At 44.7% G+C, this 19,802-nt stretch overlaps 1 protein-coding gene across 1 annotated transcript in view; it reads left to right on the top strand.

Moving 5' to 3' along the window:
• LOC147718195 (extracellular calcium-sensing receptor-like) overlaps positions 1 to 19,802 on the top strand; it is a 73,081-nt gene that overhangs the window by 22,152 nt on the left and 31,127 nt on the right. Inside the window, exon 2 of the mRNA XM_086967159.1 lies at positions 825 to 1,052. Within this exon, the coding sequence (XP_086823285.1) occupies positions 825 to 1,052 (228 nt within the window). The remainder of the gene's footprint in view (positions 1 to 824; positions 1,053 to 19,802) is intronic.

A 19,802-nucleotide genomic window follows, 5' to 3' on the forward strand; every position in this document is an offset into this window, starting at 1 on the left:
GCTCGTTGGCTAAACAGATCTATGGACCCCCCCTTTTAGTGCCTTGAGACCCTCACGGGTGAGTAGCATGCTCACAATTCCTTTATTGGTTAATTGACTTTGTATGTCTGCTGTCCAGTGCTGCAAGTAGACAAAGTCCATCTTAGGTTGGACTCATTTCCTCCTCAACATTTTCATCAACTTACCAATAAGTATTGGATTGTAAATCCTTCTTCCTGAAAACATGCGGAAGTTATATATGGATCCAGTCTAGATTTGTATGCAGCCCTCTCACCTCTTCAATGCCTGCTTCTGAGTGGATAAGGAAATCTGTCAAGCATGTGGGTGGGCACCGTGGCGTAGAGATGGGATGGGTTCTGTTGGTAGCTCCAGAATTGGATACAAACTTCAGCATGCATTCTTCTGTCCATTACACTGAAGCCACCTGTTGAAACCTAAGAACATGAGAATGACATTATGATTCCTTTGTCAGTCATCAAGGACATAGATGCAAATCTGATCCCCAAGCAGGGATTCCTCTAGTGACATTCCACCACCAATTGCAGCCAGGGATGAAGTTAGCATCAAAGGGAGAGAACAGCATCAATCGTGGTAGCGGCATGTCCAGCAGTTGTGGAAGGAAATAAATAAATAAATACAATGTGCTTAGTGTTTTTGAAGAAATTCAAGGTATATTTGGTTAAGTTGTAAATATTGCCTGAAGAACTCAAACTGACCTTGATATTAACTGCAGATTTAATTTCCATGTATGAAAAAGATTCTCTTGGTTCATGTTATGAGTTCATATTAGATTTTTCACTGTGCCCTCTAATTTTTGATTTCAGATGTTGTACTATGTGAGGAATGTGCGATTTACCACTAGCACAGGAGAGGAAATCTTCTTTGATCAGAATGGAGACGTGCCCCCTGCGTTTGAATATTTAAACCTCCAGATCTCGCTGAATGACACAGTACAACTGGTAAAAGTGGGGATGTATGACTTCAGTGTCACTGAAGGGAAGCAGGTCAGGATGAAGAGTGGTGCCATGATGTGGAACACTGGAAAGAGCCAGGTGAGGGTGGGGATTAATGGCCTAGTCCTGTCACCTTACATAAGGATTAGAATATTAGAATTAAAGTTGACGTATCTAAAGATAACAAACTGCCTACACGTAAATGGAAACTGTTTTGCTGAAGTTTAACAAGACATAGAAAAATACTAATATTTGGAGATAACATCATCATTTTATGCATACAACCAATAATATATAAGTAAAAAAAAAATTTTTTTAAATGATTTGGGGACATGGATGTTAAAACTCAAAAATCAAGTAGGCAGCAGGGTGCATGGTCATCACTAATGTTCTCTAGATTTAGCATTACTGCAGCTCCTGTTGCCTGGTGACATGTTACAAATAAGAAGAGGTTGTTGCTGCTGGTGTTATTAGCTCCCATGTCTGCATGTAGTATGCTAAGAGAGGGGAGTAAGGGAAAAGAGGGAAGGAAAGAGAGGGGAGAGGGGCAAAGTCAGCGTATGGACTGTGCAAAATTTTGCTCAAATGAATTCTTTGTCACGCCCCATTGTTACTAGTCCACCCACAGCTGTAGTCAGTGGTGATATCCATCATGTGCGGGAATTGTTGTGTATACTGGGTGTGTGAGTAGGTTCCTAGAACATAGGGTAGGCCAGGCATCTATCCGCTGAGCCTTGTTTGGCCCTCCGCTCTGCTTCAGAGCACGTCACCACCATTGTTTTATTGGTGTCCATAGTAGGTGCTGGGGGCTCCTCATCTCTTTGCCAGATGTTGCAGGGTCCAGGAAGACTGCATCCCATGCGTCCCTCATCAGTAGTTTATAGAGCCCTGAGATATCCTTGTGCAGCAAGGTGACACTTTCAGGCTGCTCCAAGTTTGTCAACGAGCAGAACCACTCCATCACGTGCAGGGGCTCACAACGCTTCCAATGTCAGGTAATCAAGTGGTAAACTACAAGTAATACCAGGTCTATGAACATTGACATTACCTTGTATTTTTTGGACCTGCGATAGAGGCCTAGGAGGTACACCTCCCAGGAATACTTCACTGTGCACATGGTGCAGCCCATCAGGTAAGTGACAACAGCAATCCAATAAGTAGTGAGAGCAGTACAGTTCCATAACATATGAAATACATCCACATCCATCAGAATGCACCTGCGCAGTTGATGCCGGTGCGCTTAAAATATGTGTTTATTTTGACTGATGTCAGGCATGCTCTGAGTATTATATAGTACTGTAAGAGGCTGAAACTGGCATCCCTGGGGTTGGATGTGGGTCCTTTAAGTATGGTCGCTCATTCACTATCTATACATGGAAGATGGAGATGTATATCCCAGTGGCGACTGATGGATACCAGATTGTTTGCCACCTGTGTACGCAGTTAATCAGCAAACCACTTTATGAGGTATCACTATGTCCATCATAGTTATATAGAGTGGGAATGTAGTGGTCTGTAAGTAAAACAGGAGGAAGATCCTGGAATGTAAGAAAAACAGGAGGAATATCCTGGAATGTTGGAATGTACGTAAAACAGGAGGAAGATCCTGGACTGTAAGTAAAACAGGAGGAATATCCTGGAATGTAGTAAAACAGGAGGAAGATCCTGGAATGGAAGTAAAACAGGAGGAAGATCCTGGAATGTTGGAATGTAAGTAAAACAGGAGGAAGATCCTGGACTGTAAGTAAAACAGGAGGAATATCCTGGAATGTAGTAAAACAGGAGGAAGATCCTGGAATGGAAGTAAAACAGGAGGAAGATCCTGGTCTGTAAGTAAAACAGGAAGAAGATCCTGGAATGTAAGTAAAACAGGAGTAAGAGCTTGGACTGTAAGTAAAACAGGAAGAAAATTCTGGACTGTAAGCAAAAAAGGAGGAAGATCCTATAATGTAAGTAAAGCGGGAGGAAGATCCTGGACTGTAGGTAAAACAAGAGAAACATCCTTGACTGTAAATATTTCAGGAGAAAGATCCTGGACTGTAAGTAAAACAGGAAGAAGATCCTAGAATGTAGTAAAACAGGAGGAAGATCTTGGACTGTAAGTAAAACAGGAAGACGATCCTAGAATGTAGTAAAACAGGAGGAAGATCCTGGACTGTAAGTAAAACAGGAAGAAGATACAGGGCTGTAAGTAAAACAGGAAGAAGATCCAGGGCTATAAGTAAAACAGGAAGAAGATCCTAGAATGTAGTAAAACAGGAGGAAGATCCTGGACTGTAAGTAAAACAGGAAGAAGATCGTAGAATGTAGTAAAACAGGAGGAAGATCTTGGACTGTAAGTAAAACAGGAAGAAGATCCTGGACTGTAAGTAAAACAGGAAGAAGATCCTGGACTGTAAGCAAAACAGGAGGAAGATCGTGGACTGTAAATTAAGCAGGAAAAAGATTGTGGACTGCAAGTAAAACAGGAGGAAGATCGTAGATTGTAAGTAAAACAGGAGAAAGATGCTTGACTGTAAATAATTCAGGAGAAAGATCCTGGAATGTAAGTAAAACAGGAGGAAGATCCTGGACTGTAAGTAAAACAAGTGGAAGATCCTTGACTGTAAATAATTCAGGAGAAAGATCCTGGAATGTAAGTAAAACAGGAGGAAGATCCTGGACTGTAAGTAAAACAAGAGAAAGATCCTTGACTGTAAATAATTCAGGAGAAAGATCCTGGAATGTAAGTAAAACAGGAGGAAGATCCTGGACTGTAAGTAAAACAAGTGGAAGATCCTGGACTGTAAGTAAAACAATTGGAAGATCCTGGAATGTAATCAAAACAGGAGGAAGATCCTGGACTGTAAGTAAAACAAGTGGAAGATCCTGGAATGTAAGTAAAACAGGAGGAAGATCCAGGACTGTAAGTAAAACAGGCAGAAAATCCTGGAATGTTAGTACAACAGGAGGAAGATCCTGGACGGTAAGTAAAACAGGAGGAAGGTCCTGGTCTATAAGAAGTACAGGAGAAAGGTCCTAGTCTGTAAGTAAAACAGGAGAAAGATCCTGAACTGTAAGAAAAACAGAAGGAAGTTCCTGGACTGTAAGTTAAACAGGAGTAAGATCCTTGAATTTAATGAAACAGCAGGAAGGTCCTGGTCTGTCAGTAAAACAGGAGGAAGATCCTGGAAGGTAAGTTAAACAGAAGAAAGATCCTAGACTGTAATTGAAACAAGCAGAAGATCCTGGACTGTAAGTAAAACAGGATCAAGATCCTGGACTGTATGTAAAACAAGAAGAAGATCCTTGATAGTAAGTAAAACAGGGGTAGATCCCAGAGTGTAAGTAAAACGATTTAATAATAACAGTGCCTTAAAATGATGATGCCAGAAACACCATTGTAAATAATAAATGAAATTGAAATGTAACCAGTTATTCTACGTGAAGTTACCATAAGCTTATGTTTGGATACTACTAATACTAATGGCGCTCATAATCGGACATCACAACAATATCTCAAGTAAAGGTGGTGCAATGTGAACCTATTCCAGGGATGGTTGAGCTAGTATCTAGAAAACTAAACAAGTAAACAGGGTAGTTAGAAGTGTTCCACTCTGTGGCAAGATGATGTCTCTTGTAAAGATACAGGATATCAAATTCTAAGAGCTCCAGGCACTGTTCAAATTCCACATCTTGCTTCCAGTTTCCTTTACAAGTGACTTGTACAGGGAATTATTGACAATTTACAGTCAAATTCCTCAATGTATAATGCTGACTTTACAGAACATTAAATGTTCAATTATAATCAATATGATGCTCAATCCTTGCATTTCTCACATGCTTCAAGAACAGTATTCCAATATTAGCAGTAGCTGTGTAGTTCCTATAAACCTATATAGGATCTGCCGGTTTAGACAACATACACTGTAGGATTGGTGTTAGACTGATTTTGGACACCCCCAGCTAGCTCACTAATAGTCCTTGGCAACCATCGAACATGACAGCCCTGATATCACAGGATTGTGGAAACAGTGCTATAGTTTTGCTCAGTCTCTCGTGCTCACTTCATCTCAGAGAGATACACAGAATAAACAGTGGGGTAATTTTTCAATAAGCATTTATTAAACCAGCATCATTCTAGTGTAAAATAGGTGTGCTGAAACAACCACTAGACAGTAACAGATATAAATGATTATAAGCATTAACAGAGTAAAAGGATGGTAGGTTTCTACCCTGGTGGTAAACGATAAATACAGGCAAGTATTAAAATACATGACAGTAAATAAAAGCGTACTCCTACGATGCAACCCTAAGTAGATGTACCTAAGTATTTCTAGCATGTGTGTAGGTGCAAAATCGAAGAATCCCTCTAGGATAAAGTCAACCCCATTACCAGAAGTGAGTGAATGTGGGACCCCATCGTGATATTGAAATGGACACACTACAAAGTAGGTCAGACCACTGCGAGCTGGAGTGTCTGCATGCACTAAACTCAGGATGGTGCGTCAATGTGTCGGCATTGCTGTGTCATGTCAGAACTAGGATGACAGAAGGAATTACTTTTTTACATATTTAATATGCAGGAGATGGTAGTCCTGCTGAGTTTCCAAGAATCCTCATGCATAGTGGATGAGGTTAGTTTTCAGGGAAACCCTGCATCCGGTAAGCAGTACCATAATTAAGAAAAAGGTCAGTCCCAAGAACTGTTAAGTACTGTAATGGTAGGGAAGAATATAGGTGAAAGGTTAAGTGACCACCTGAGCCTATATTGGGGTACCTATATGGAACATAATACAGTAGGGACTGTGGCCTCTTCCAATGCAGCAAAGCAAATCTGCATGTATTATACAAAATCCTTATTTTAAATCTTTTGTGAAAGGATTGAATGTCCCAGAATGTATTTCTACAATCTGATTGTGGCATACCTCAATGGTGTTCCCAGAATTATATATTGATTTGATTTTTAGGAGAATAAACTGACCCCATGGCATATGGTTTGGAATAAAAAGATGCTCATAAAGTCGGCAGGTGGTACTGAGTGCTGGAAAATTCAGGGATGGGAAACAATCTTTCCTACTAGTTACTTTCCTAAATAGTCCATATTACCGAAGAACACAATTCAACAAACCATAAGCTTCGGATTCTCTAATACTGAAGTATTGTCAACTCTATCAACCCCAAGCATAATTATGCTCACTTCCCAATCTAGAAGAAGGGAATCAATTGAGCAGTGAAGAAAAGCAAAGGGTCATTTCTAAAGGTGCAATAAAATGTGTTTTCTCAATTTGAAGGAATGTGAATTGCGGATGGGAAAATAACGAATTCCATCAACGCATCATATTTCATGTTATGTTATAAAAGAGTTATAAATCGAAAGTGCACCTGTAGGTTTCATGATGCTAAATCTAGAATTTGACTAACCCAGTGGAGAAAGCCTGCACAAACAGCCATGTCTTAAACATTTTCCTGAATCTCAAAAGATCAGTACATGACCGAATCTCCAGAGAAAAGGAGATCCACAATCCTGGGGCCGAGGAAGCAAACCTACATCCTCCCTGACATTTGAACTTAAAATCAGGGTAGTCAGTAGCTGGAGGTGTGCTGAGCGTAGGTAGCGAGGGGGAGGGTGCCTTGATAGAAGACTATTCATGAATTTGGGGCTGCGACCATGTAGTGACTTGAAGTTCAGGCATCCAGTTTTAAAGGCAGAGCATTGAGAAATAGGGAGCCAGTGTAGCTTTATTAAAAGAGGGTTGCCACCTGGTTTGCTTATAAATAAGTCTGGCTGCTTGGTTCTGAACCATCTGAAGCCACTTGATTTGAAAAAGTGGCACGCCCAGGTAGACTGAATTCACATAGTCTAAGTGTAATAGCACCATAGCTATCACAACATGTATCAGAGCTGTGTGTGTGAGCATTCGGCTGACCTTTCTGATCTTTCACAGCTGAAAGAAGCAGGCCGAGATCACTGCACCGACATGTGATCTTAGAGACAGGTCATTATTTGCAGAGGAAAAGGCTTCAGGAGGGGGTCCAAGTTCCATAGGCCAGTAGTGTGGACCCCTAGCAGTTATGCCTGACCCCTGTCAGAACTAATTCAGTCTTGCCTGGGTTGAGTTTTAAATGATTATGGTCCATCCAGTGGTGAATGAAGCCTGTAAATTAAGAACTGAGTTAGGTGAATTGTTGATGGTAAACATTACCTGTAAGTCATCGGCATGGTTGAATGTGGTCACATTCCTTTACTTCAGGGACTAAATCAAGGGAAAAAGTCAGAGATTAAACAGATGGGGGAATAGTGAGGATCCTTGTGAGACGCTGCTTGTTGTTTTTAGTTTGGGTGCTGTGAATGATGCTAAGCGGACCGCTTGGTAGCAATCTTCGAGAAAGGAGCTTATCCAGCTAAAGGCTGTGCCCTGGATGCAAGCCTGCCTGACACGGTCCTTCAGAATATCGTGATCAATGGTGTCAAAGGTGGCCGAAAGATCTATTAGCACCAGGGCCTGAGGGGTACCTCTGTCAGCCTTATCTCGTAGGGTGTCCAAGACCTCCAATATCACCATCTCCGTAGAGTGTGTGAGACGAAAATCCTCTTAGTGTGGGTCTAGATAGTTGGATTGTTCCATGAAGTTAGACAGACACTTTGGCACAATGGCCTCCAGCACCTTGACCAGGTAGGGAAGCAGAGAGATGGGGCGATAATTTGACAAATCTTTAGGGTCTTCTCCAGTTTTTTTTAAAAGGGGGACCACTGTTGCTTCTTGAAACACTTTAGGGAGGCGGCCCTGGAAAGAGTAATGGCGGAGCTCGGAAGGACAGAGAGGGCACCTTTTAGGATATGAGGTGGGCAGCAGTCCGTGCGGGATCCAGATTTTACCCTGGATAATAAGTCCAGTAAAGTCTGGGTACTAATGGCCGGGAAATGATTCATGGTAAAGGGGTTCCACTGCATAGAGGGGTTGTCTCATTGGAGATATATATTGGAATACTAGCTTTAATAGTGGAGATCTTTTTGAAGAAATAGTTATTCTGGGAGTCACAAAGTGCTTGAGTAGGTGTGTGTTTAGGTAGGATTCCGTCTGTATTTGATAGTTCGTTACCAATAGAGAAGCTTTCCTTCGATCTGTTGTTTGAGTTTAAAATTCTAGTGGAAAGATGCACAGCCTTGGCCGCCATAATAGTCTTTTTATATTCTTTCTGTGCTTCCAAATAGTAGTATTTTTCTTTTGTAGAATAATTCAGTCTCTATTTCCTTTCTTTTCATTGAAGGGCCAGTTTATGTCCTCTTAGTTCATCAGAGAACCATCTCTGTGCATCATGTCAATGTGCTTGTTTGAGTTTTTTGACTGGGGCATGCCTATATTTGCTTCCAGAAGATTGACATGCGTCACCTGTGGCCCTGGCCCCCTATCCCCCATTTGTCCAGCTTCTACCTCTCAGCTGCTCCTCACTCTCACCTCCCCTTCTTATGGTGGCTGCTGCACGGCCTTGCTGCTGATGCCCCTAAGGAAAGCCCACCAGTGCCCATCTGCACCTGACCATGCCCAGCGCCAGAACTCCTGGCCCTGCGAACACTACAACACCTGATACTGCTACAACACCAGCTCCCTCCATGCACTCAATGCCGGCCGAGCACACATCAGCTTATGGGCCACCCCGAGGGCGCACCCATGGACCCTTCTCCTGCCAGAACTGAAACTACACCAGCCTACAAATCACCACAACACCCTCCACAAAGCACTGGACTGGACCACCTCCTTCCTCACCAGCAAAACCTAGAGCATCCGACTCCCTTATTCTGCTCTAAAGACACCAAGATCAACTGCAGTGTACCCCAAGGATCGTCCCTCAGCCCAAAACTCTTCAACGTCTCCATGGCACCACTCGCCAACATCGCCCGATCGCACGACCTCACCATCATCTCATATGCTGACGACACCCAATTGATCCTCACGAGAGCCCCCAACACCACCAAGGACAACCTCTATGAAGTGATGAAGGCCATTGATGAATTGATGATGAACAGCCACCTGAAACTGAACTCGGACAAGACAGAGGTCCTCATCATTGGATCCACCCCCTCAGGCTTGGGATGACTAATGATGGCCGGCCGCAATGGGAGCTGCAACGACATCCACTGACCAAGCACGCAACCTGGGAGTCATCTTGGACTCCGCACTGCCTATGACCCAGCAAGTAAACGCCGTCTCCTCCTCCTGCTTCAACACCCTTTGCATGTTGCACAAGATCTACAGATGTATATCCACTGGAACCAGAAGGATGGTCACCCAGGACCTCAACAGCAGCAGGCTGGACTATGACAATGCTCTCTACGCAGCAACCTCAGCCAAACTCCAGAAATGACTACAATGCACACAGAACACCTCTGCATGCCTCATCCTCGACTTCCCCCACCACAGCCACATCACAGCTAAGCATGGGCGGAAAATCCGTTTCGCTCGCGGATTTTGCGGATTTTTGGTAAATTCGCAATCCGCAAACGCTCGCGAATTTACCAAAAATCCGCCAATTCGCACGCAGCGGATTTTTTTTTTCTTAGTGATACAATTTTGCGGCGCACGGCGTTTACTTACCGTCATTCAGCGTTTGCCGAGTTGTTTTTCTCGATATTTTGCGAGTGCTGCGCCATTTTGGAACTTGCTGCGGGATCCCGCGGGAATTTGGCGAGCGCAATTACGTCATCGTGGCTTGCCAACTTGCACAACGAGAGTTTGTCAACGCGAGTACGCCGTGATCACGTATCGCGGGACTTCGCAATTGTGACCTTGTAGATGCAGCGAGCAGCAACAATCTCGCACTCGCACTCGCGAAAATACAAAATTTGCAATTCTGCACAATAAATCCACCAGCAAGCAGCATAAACCTTCTGGAAATGATGATTTTTATCTGAATAACTCCTCAGGTTGACATTTGCCTGCACTTTTTTTGCGAGGAGTCCATTTTGGGGAGGAGGGGGGGAGGAAGGAAGTGCCCCACAGTCTTCAACTTCCTGTTCCTGTCCAGCAGGCTCCTCCCAGTGCTTTGTCCAACTCCTGGTCACTTTTCATTTGGATCTGGAGCTGGAAGGATTACTTTTTGTGGATGCTGCTGGATATTTGGAGGCCTTTTTGACTTTCTTTGGATCACTTTTGGATTAGAAATTTCACAAGTAAGTTTGTTTGGGGCATTACAGTTGCTGCAACTACAATTTCGGAATTTTCGATTTTTGGGCTGTTTTAGGGCCTTTTGCCCAGGGGTACTCAGTGGTGGGTGGACTGAGTCTTTCTGTGGGGTGTCTTGAATTTAAACATCATGGAGGGGCTGGATGGCTTGGGATTGTGCTGATTTTTCAGTGATTTTCGTTTTTTTGGGCTGTACTTGTGGCCTTTTCACCAGGGGTAGTGAGTGTTGCATGGCCTAGTCTTTCTGTGGGGTGTCTTGAATTTAAACATCATGGAGGGCATGGATGGAATGGGATTGTGCTGATTTTTCAGTGATTTTCGTTTTTTTGGGCTGTACTTGTGGCCTTTTCACCAGGGGTAGTGAGTGTTGCATGGGCCTAGTTTTTATGTGGGGTGTCTTGAATTTAAACATCATAGAGGGCATGAATGGAATGGGATTGTGCAGATTTTTCTGTGTTTTTCGATTTTTTGGGGAGTTAGTGGGGACAAGCCATGTGGGTGGGGGCCATTTTGAGTGCTGCTACAGGCCCTGACCATGTGCTGGGAGGGAGGGGGCCATTTTGAATGCTGGCAGTGTTCTCAGGTCTGCACCATTTTGCCTAGCTTTCAACCTTTATGCCCAGGGGTACTCAGTGGTGGGTGGACTGAGTCTTTCTGTGGGGTGTCTTGAATTTAAACATCATGGAGGGGCTGGATGGCTTGAGATTGTGCTGTTTTTTCAGTGATTTTCGTTTTTTTGGGCTGTACTTGTGGCCTTTTCACCAGGGGTAGTGAGTGTTGCATGGGCCTAGTCTTTCTGTGGGGTGTCTTGAATTTAAACATCATGGAGGGCATGGGTGGAATGGGATTGTACTGATTTTTCAGTGATTTTCGTTTTTTTTGGGCTGTACTAGTGGCCTTTTCACCAGGGTAGTGAGTGTTGCATGGGCCTATTCTTTCTTTGTGGTGTCTTGAATTTAAACATCATGGAGGGCATGGATGGAATGGGATTGTGCTGATTTTTCTGTGTTTTTCGATTTTTTGGGGTGTTAGTGGAGACAGGCCATGTGGGCGGGGACATTTTGAGTGCTGCTACAGGCCCTGGCCATGTGCTGGGAGGGAGGGGGCCATTTTGAATGCTGGCAGTGTTCTCAGGTCTGCAACCATTTTGCCTAGTTTTCAACCTTTATGCCGAAGGGTAGTGAGTGTTGCATGGGCCTAGTCTTTCTGTGGGGTGTCTTCAATTTAAACATCATGGAGGGCCTGGATGGTTTGGGATTGTGCTGATTTTTCTGTGATTTTCGTTTTTTGGCCTGTTGTTGTGGCCTTTTAACCAGGGGTAGTGAGTGTTGCATGGGCCTAGTCTTTCTGTGGGGTGTCTTGAAGTTAAACATCATGGAGGGGCTGGATGGCTTGGGATTGTGCTGATTTTTCTGTGATTTTTGTTTTTTGGCCTGTTGTTGTGGCCTTTTCACCAGGGGTAGTGAGTGTTGCATGGGCCTAGTCTTTCTGTGAGGTGTCTTGAATTTAAACATCATGGAGGGCATGGGATTATGCTGATTTTTCTGTGTTTTTTCGATTTTTTTGGGGTGTATAACTGAACTGATGTTCCTCTGTCTTCCATTGCTTTGAGGTGCACAAGACTCAAGAGAACCACCAGTGCCAGGAAGAAGTCCTGCAGCGGTGTGTGTGTGCAGCATAACGTCACGCGACATCACGTCTGGCCACAGACAACTCTGCAACTCGTGCAACTGCGGCCTGCTGTTCTGACCTGCTCTGAAGAAGATGGCCCCAAAAATAGGTCCCCGTAGCTCCTATAGCAAGAAAGTTGCCAGTAAGGAGCAGAAGAAGCAAGTTACCAAGGAGGCTGGTGTGCCGGCCGCCACGTTTTTGGGGAGTAAAAAAACAGGAGGGATCTGCTGGGGACCAAGCTGGGAGCAGCACCCCCGCTCCATTGGACTCAGTGCCGCCACCACCACGCCAACTTAAGTCCAAGCCCTTGAGTGCTGCAGAGGCAGTCAGTGTACTTCTTCAATCACCATCGACCAGTGATGTGGGCTCATCGCAAGAAAGTAGCAGCAATGTCCCTGAATCAACACAGGTTGTTGTAACTCATCTGACAAGTGTTGAACAACCACAGCCGCAACAACAACCACATGTGTAAGTACAAGCCTAAGTACATGTGGAAGGAGAGGCAGCGCAAGGAGATGCGCACGCAGAGGTGCATTGAGGGTCACAAGTGCCCACAATAGTTGTTCCTCCCGAAGTAGGGGAACATCAGGAAATCGACAATCAAGCCGAGGTATCATTTGAGGAAGCCACTCCTCCTGATGATCATTCATTGTCTTCCACATCCCTAGCAAGGAAAAGATCAAGAGGGGTGTCTACATCTTCTTCAAGCCCACCTCCTTCTGATGATCTGGATGAAAATTGGGAACCACCACGGCCGTCAGAGAGTGAGGCACACCATGATCTGACAAAGGTACTTAAGCGTAAAAGGAAGGTCATCGAAAAACTCATAGTTATGGAGTGTGATGAGGCTCAACAAGAAGTGGTGGATACTGCTGCTGATAAAGCCTCTCACGACGACGAGCCAGTCATCATAAAGGTCACTGCAGCTCCAGCGGGCATGCAGCAAAGAGACATTTTGACCCTAGCCCAAGAAGCTGCTGAACGTGATGATGATGTCGACGAGGAGGCAATGGAAAGACAACAATCATTGGAGTTAAGTAGTACACCAACACGTACCGCTTCCATATTTCTTCCTCGCAAGAAGGGACCTCCATCCACCTCAACCTCAATTAGTGGTGGTGAAAGTGCACAACGTACTAAAGTTCGGCAATCCACATCCTCCACTTCATCTGGCATTAGCAGCAAGACCACCGCCACCAGTATCGCTGCCTCCTCCGGCCCCCACAGACAATTCAAGTCCCCAGCCAGGGACTTCTTTATTGTTTGCGCGAAAAGGGAAAACTTCGCCATTTGTAGCATTTGTAAGGTTGCAGTTAGTAGTGGTAAGTTTGGTACCAACTATGGTACCGGAGGCCAGAGAGGTCATCTTAAGAGACAGCACGCTGTCCAATGGTTTGCGCACCTATAGGCGATCAAGGAAGCCCTAATTGCACGTAATGAAAACGTTGATTTTTTATCTGATGATGACGAGGAGGAAGGAGACGTGTCAAACACTTCACTTACACCCAGTACCCCTGTCAGCAGCACACCCCATGTGAGCCACACTAAGAGTGTGGGAGAGAGTGAGACACCAATGCGAAAAAGTTCATCAGCGAGCGTAACTGGGTCGAAGATATCATCATCATCATCATCATCAACATCAACCCGTAAATGCTTGGTCCAGGGCAACATTAAAAAGATGTTGTTTACAGAAGCGCAATATGAACGCAACCACCCACTGACGCGTCTGTATAACACTAAGCTGGCTAAAATGCTGGCTCTGGACCTTCTCCCTTTTTCTTTTGTAGAAGGGGTTGGTTTTCTAGAATTAGTGGCATCGCTCTGCCCTAAATGGAAGGTTCCTAGCCGGTTCTATTTTGCCAGAGTTGTGGTTCCAGCACTACATGAAGATGTGCTGGAGGTGATTGGGGCAGCTTTGCAGAAGAGTGCTGTTCACACTATACATCTGACAACAGACATGTGGATCAGTGGCGCAGGCGCTGATTACATGTGCATCACTGCACACTGGGTCTCTTTTTCAGGGGTTAAAGCAAAGCTAAACGCAGGTGTTGACCCGGACCAAGTTTTTAAAGCTGCTCGGAAACATGCAACACTAGCCATGTTTGGTTTGGAGAAACGTCACACAGCACAAAACATTTTGGATGAGTTTAACACAAAGGTCCTTGACTGGCTGTCCCCAAAAAATGCCAGATTGGTTATGTTTCCACGGATAATGGCCCCAATGTAGTTAAGGCCATGGAGCTGGGTCAGTATTTCAGAGTGCCGTGTTTGGCGCACTGTATAAACCTGGTTGTCAAAAAATTCTTGAGTGATAAAGACAGTGCAGCGTACGAGGTAGTGGACACCTGCCAAAAAATGTGCAACCATTTCAGCCATTCTTTTAAGGCCCGCAAGCATCTGAGGAGCCTGCTACATGAACGCCGAATGCCAGTGAAAGCACTCATCCAGGAGGTGGCAACACATTGGAACTCAACCTTCTACATGCTTGAGCGTCTGTATGAGCAGTATACAGTACTCGATCACTATTTCTTAAAACAGGGTACAGCTCAGAAGGACCTGAGGATGGGTGCGGCGCAATGGGACATAGTTAAAAGCCTGACACGCATGCTTCGTCCTTTTGAGGTCTTCACGCGTGCAGTCAGCAAGGAGGACTGTAATTTGGGAAAAGCTATCCCATTGTTGTACATGCTGGAGCACCAACTGAAGGAGGTGTCTTCTGTGTTTCAAAAAGATGAAAAAAACAAAGACCCTTTTGTTTTGGCGGAGAAATTATCAGAGCGCCTACAAGGTGATGAACGTCTTCAAATGATCCACTCAAACCAGCATTACATTTGTGCTACTATTCTGGATCCACGCTACAAAAAGGCGCTGGCAGGCCGAGCATTCTTTCCTTTTGCTGATGAAGATGTTACAAAGTACAAACGTTGGCTAGCCTTGTCAGCCAAGAGGTTTGAAAGAGAACGGCAGAAAATTGAAGGAAAAGGCAGTACATCAGCATCAACAGGCCATCCCCAGTCAAAACAATCCACTTCTGCACCTGTGGCTGTGGCACAAGTGACCTCTCAGCCGTTAAAGACACCGGCAACCGGATCATCTGCACCAGACACAACAGTAACATTGGAGGCTGAAGAGGATTGGCTAGCTCGGCTTGGGTTTGGTTCTCAAAAGGTCACAGCAACAGCTAAGCAAAGTGGAGGAACCTTGGAGGAGGACCTTGAGTCGATGGTGAAGGACTATCTGAATGACTCAACAGAGGTCGATGTTAATGCTGACCCATTGGCGTATTGGCATGGGAAAAAAGAATTGTGGCCACAGCTCTCCAACCTGGCTTTAAACTACTTGTCTTGCCCACTCGCAAGTGTGTCTTCTGAACGTGTTTTCAGTGCTGCTGGTGGCATTGTAACTCCCAAACGGAGCCGCCTCTCGCCCAAAAATGTGGAGAGGTTAACAATGATCAAGATGAATCAGCACCTCATACCACCATATTACAGAGTACGAGAAAGCACGCCAGATGAAGACGAGGTGGACAGCAACGTAGATGAGGGAATTTCTTCTCTGTCAGGTGACACTGAGCTCACCCTGCCTGAATTCACAGAGTATGATGACGAAGCCTTATTCTTATTCCTGGACCCTGACACCGAGCCCTGAAAATGAGACAATGAATCATTAACTTTCTTTTTCGTCCTTATTCACTTTTATTCCTGTGTGTCTGTCTTTCTTTGTTGTGCACAGTTAATATAATTCAAACTTTAATCTCCTAATCACAAAAACAAGCCCATCAGCAGAACTGCCTTCACTTGTTTGCTTATTGATTTGAAGGTGCCGCAGTCTGCATTCCTCAGGTTCACAAGTTCAGAAGAACATGCTCCTCTATCCTCCTCCTCCAGACTCCTATTTCCATCAAAGCAGAGGGCTGGATTACACCCAAGGAAGAAAGACTCAGCACTTGTGGGGGTGTTCTACTTCTTTGCGGGTGAGTTGACGGCTCTGTGGCCATTGCTGGGAAGCTCTAATACCGGATAAAAGTGGTTTGGACCAAATCGGAGGCGGAATTTTTTTTGTGTTTTTGCTGACTTGCTTGCATTTGAGGAGCTCTTTGCGGGGGTTCCGGGTGTTTGTGGGTGAGTTTTGGGGTCTGAGAGCACTGCTGGGACACACTAATCTTGATTGCATTTGCTTTTCAGGAAATCCGTGGTGGAAAACTGGAGTTATGGACTAGCTGCACAGCGCGTTTGGACCGAAGGCCGAGAAATATTGTAAGTGTGAGATTTTCCTTTTGGGCTGTTTGGGGGTGTTGTGCTTTTTGGCGAGTGGGTTGGCGGGTCTTGGGGCATTCCTGGGAAGGTCTAATACCGGATGGAAGTGGTTGGAACAAAATCCACGCTGATTTTTTTTGCTATTTCTGACATTTTGCTTAATGTAGCGTTTTCGAGGGCCTGTTTGGGGGGCTTCCTGGTGTTTGTGGGTGGGTTTCGGGGTCTGGGAACACTGCTGGCTATGGATACTTTAGTTTGCAAGAGGTTTGAAGCAGATCCATGGTGGCAGAGGGGAGTTAGGGCCTAGCTGCAAAGCGCGCGGAGTGATTTGGGAAATTGGCAAAAAATGACTAAGTCCCCATTTTTGTACTTTTGCTTTTTGGCTGTTTGGGGGTATTCTACTCATTTTCTCCTGGGTTGACGGCTCTGGGGCCATTGCTGGGAAGCTCTAATACCGGATAAAAGTGATTTGGACCAAATCGGAGGTGGAAATTTTTGTGTGTTTTTGCTGACTTGCTTGCCTTTGAGGAGCTCTTTGGGGGGTTCTGGCTGTTTGTGGGTGAGTTTTGGGGTCTGGGAGCACTGCTGGGACACTCTAATCTTGATTGCATTTGCTTTTCAGGAAATCAGTGCTGGAAAATGGGAGTTATGACCTAGCTGCACAGCGCATTTGGACCGAAGGCCGAGAAATATTATAAGTATGAGATTTTCCTTTTAGGCTGTTTGGGGGTGTTGTGCTTTTTGGCGGGTCTTGGGGCATTCCTGGGAAGGTCTAATACCGGATAGAAGTGGTTGGGACAAAATCCATAAGGAAAAGCCTTTTGGCACTTTTTGTAACTTAGGGTTTGTTAGGGTTAGCCCTAGCAGCAGGATTGCATGTGTTTCGGGGTGTTCTAGATTTTTGCAACTGAGTTCTGGGGTCTTAGAGCACTCGTGAGAATGTGTAATTTTGGTTGCAAGTCATTTGAAGAAAATCCATGGTGGGAAAGGGGGGATTTGGCATAGTTAAATAAAGCCTCTGCCACTATTATTAACTTAGGGCTCGTTAGGGTTAGCATTATTTCTATTGCATGTGTTTGGGTGGGGGGGTTTTCGAGTCTTGGAGCGATGCTGGCTATGGATTCTTTTGCTTGCTTGCAAGTGGTTTGAATACAATCCACGGTGGGTAAGGGGGTATTTGGGCCTACTTTTACTTTCAAAGTACGTTTTGTCACCAGTTTTCTGCTAGGCCTCGTTTTTTGAGATCTGAATGGGGGTCTTCTACATTTTTGCAACTGGCTTTAGTAAGGGTCTGGGTGGAAGCACTGCTGGGAAGGTCTAATTTTGTTCTAAAACACAGTTTACAGTACACCTAGCTTGAGGGGAAAGATCCGCTAAATTAATTTACCCATACTTATTTATCCTTCAAAAGGTGACTCAGACAGAGTACGCACTTTCAAAAATGTTGTACTGTCTATTAGGAAAATCAAAGTGTGACTTTTTGCACTACACAGCGTACATACCTTATATTTATTTATCAGTGCTGTTTTTCGTTCAATAATTACAGGCTGGGTTTCAGTCTGTGCTATGGGGAAAAAAGGATTGAGTCAGGCTTCACATTAGCGAGCCGCAATTCAGTATCCGCCAGGCAGGCAGTGTACAGGGTGTATTCTGGTCACCAACATTGATGGACGAAGCGTCAGCTGGAATGGAGGAGTGCCGCTAATAAGAGGAATTGTTTGCTGCATGCAACTTACTTACCAAATTCAACAGGACAACTACAACAATACAGATAGAGTATCCATTCTTTTCTTCTATGAGTGTGTGTGACTGCATTTCTTGGATCTCTCTCTGCTTCTAAATTGATCCCTACAGCCATTCTATAGGTTTTACTTCGGCTATTTTTTAAACCTAATTTGATGTAGCCCTGTACTGTCGCATTCTGTCATTCACAGTTGTCGAAAGTACTACTTACATTTCAGTAACAATGCATTCAGTAGTGCATGCACTTCCTTTATGTCACTTAAAAGATTTATGGTTAGCTTTGTACCCACAAATTTCTTTATGTTCAATTATTGTTTGTCCATGCTGTGCTTTTTTTTTTCTCTCAACAAAACCTACCCAAAAAGAAACCTCCATTCCCATCCATTCTACAAACCCTAACGCTCTTCCCCCGGGTTGTGTGGTTTTGCTTGATGTGTGACTAAATGACATCAATAATTCCAGACACTTGCTGGGGAGGATAAGGTCATAGCAACAGGCTGGTGAAGGAATCCGAGGATATATTCTAGACTTCCTCAGCTTCAGTATTATTTCTTGTAGTACTAGCCATTGTCAATGAAATCCTACACAAGTACAAGTTATACTATCAATACTTTACCATTTGTTAGGCTACATTGTGGCACTGTTGTAGTCTAGTGTACTGTCACCTGCTATATTCTCTATCGTACCGTTGTAAGGCTACAGTAAGGACAAACCAGGTTTCATTTTCTTTTTTTCCATAGCCATGCAACTGCCTTTGTGTCACACCACTAGTACCACCGCAATGAGGAGGAAATTTCATCCGCCCTGGATTGCAACCTTAATCGCCATTTCCCGTGGAGCCAGCCCTGGGCCTAGCCCTACTTTCAAACAGAAATTACAGGTAAGATAAGCGTTTGGTTGGAGGTAGTATAATGGAGTATTAGGAGAGATGAGAGATTGACGGTAGTACTACTAAAGTCCTAGGACTATTCAGGAAAACAAACTTACTGTTAAACTCCCACCCACCGGACTCAAAAGCAGTAAAAAACAGGTATGGTCAGATAAAGTTTCAAAAAGTATATTTTTATAGCCCTAACAAAATAATCTCCAGCAAGACAATCCCTAACCCCAACGATTGTCCTTCAAAACTCCCCAAAAAACCCAACTCCCAATTCCCACCCCCAAAAGTCTCTAAAAAAGGGGCAAGGGACACTACGGCAGGGTGCTGTTGACTTTAGCAGCCAGGGCATCATGCTCCTTGCGGAGGGTGGCATGTTCGAAGCGGAGGCCCTCCACCAAGTTCTTATAGCTTAGGACCTCCTGCTCCAGGTAGGACAGTCGGAGGCATAAGCGGCGCCGGCGTGCCTTGCAAATCCTGTGGGGGGCAGCTGCTGTCTTTGCTGCTCGGCGGTGACGTTTGGCTTTGGTAGCCCGGCTCCGTACCGCTGGAGCACTGCGCTGGCTGGCAGCCCGCACGGAGGAGGATGCAGCTGTCCCAGTGGATGTTGTTGTAGTACCAGACTGTGTCTCCTTCTCCTCCAGGGCCACCAGCCACCGATATTCGGCGACAGTGGCATCCAGCCTCCGTTGCCGGGCCATTTGAGCCAGTTCCCTCCTCCTTGATGGTGTCTTTGATTTGGAAGGAGCAACTATATGAAGAAAGAAAGACATAGTCTGTAACCAATGCTCCTTAAGATTAACACAAAATGATTGAGCAGAAAGTTGTGTCACAGTACAAGTAGCAAATTGAAAGCACAGTACATAACTATTGAGGACAGTATCTATGTAACCTCCGACTTCTTCATCCTTGCTCTAACATTAGTGGGAGTTTAAGGGACAAATTCTACAAGCACTATGGACTTCCATTACAGTCGACTATGACAGTACACCAGTCGTATTCTTCTTCTTCTCTCTTGTTTAGGAAAATTGGTACGTTATCTTATGCAAGCCAGCATAATGCCAGCACAGTGAACTTGCACCCGAGAAAAACAGACGCACACCATGGTGAGTGAGACAGACTTGCGTTACTGTACCGG

Source organism: Lissotriton vulgaris, chromosome 4_1 (genome assembly GCF_964263255.1).
Source record: "Lissotriton vulgaris chromosome 4_1, aLisVul1.2, whole genome shotgun sequence".
NCBI lineage: Eukaryota > Metazoa > Chordata > Amphibia > Caudata > Salamandridae > Lissotriton > Lissotriton vulgaris.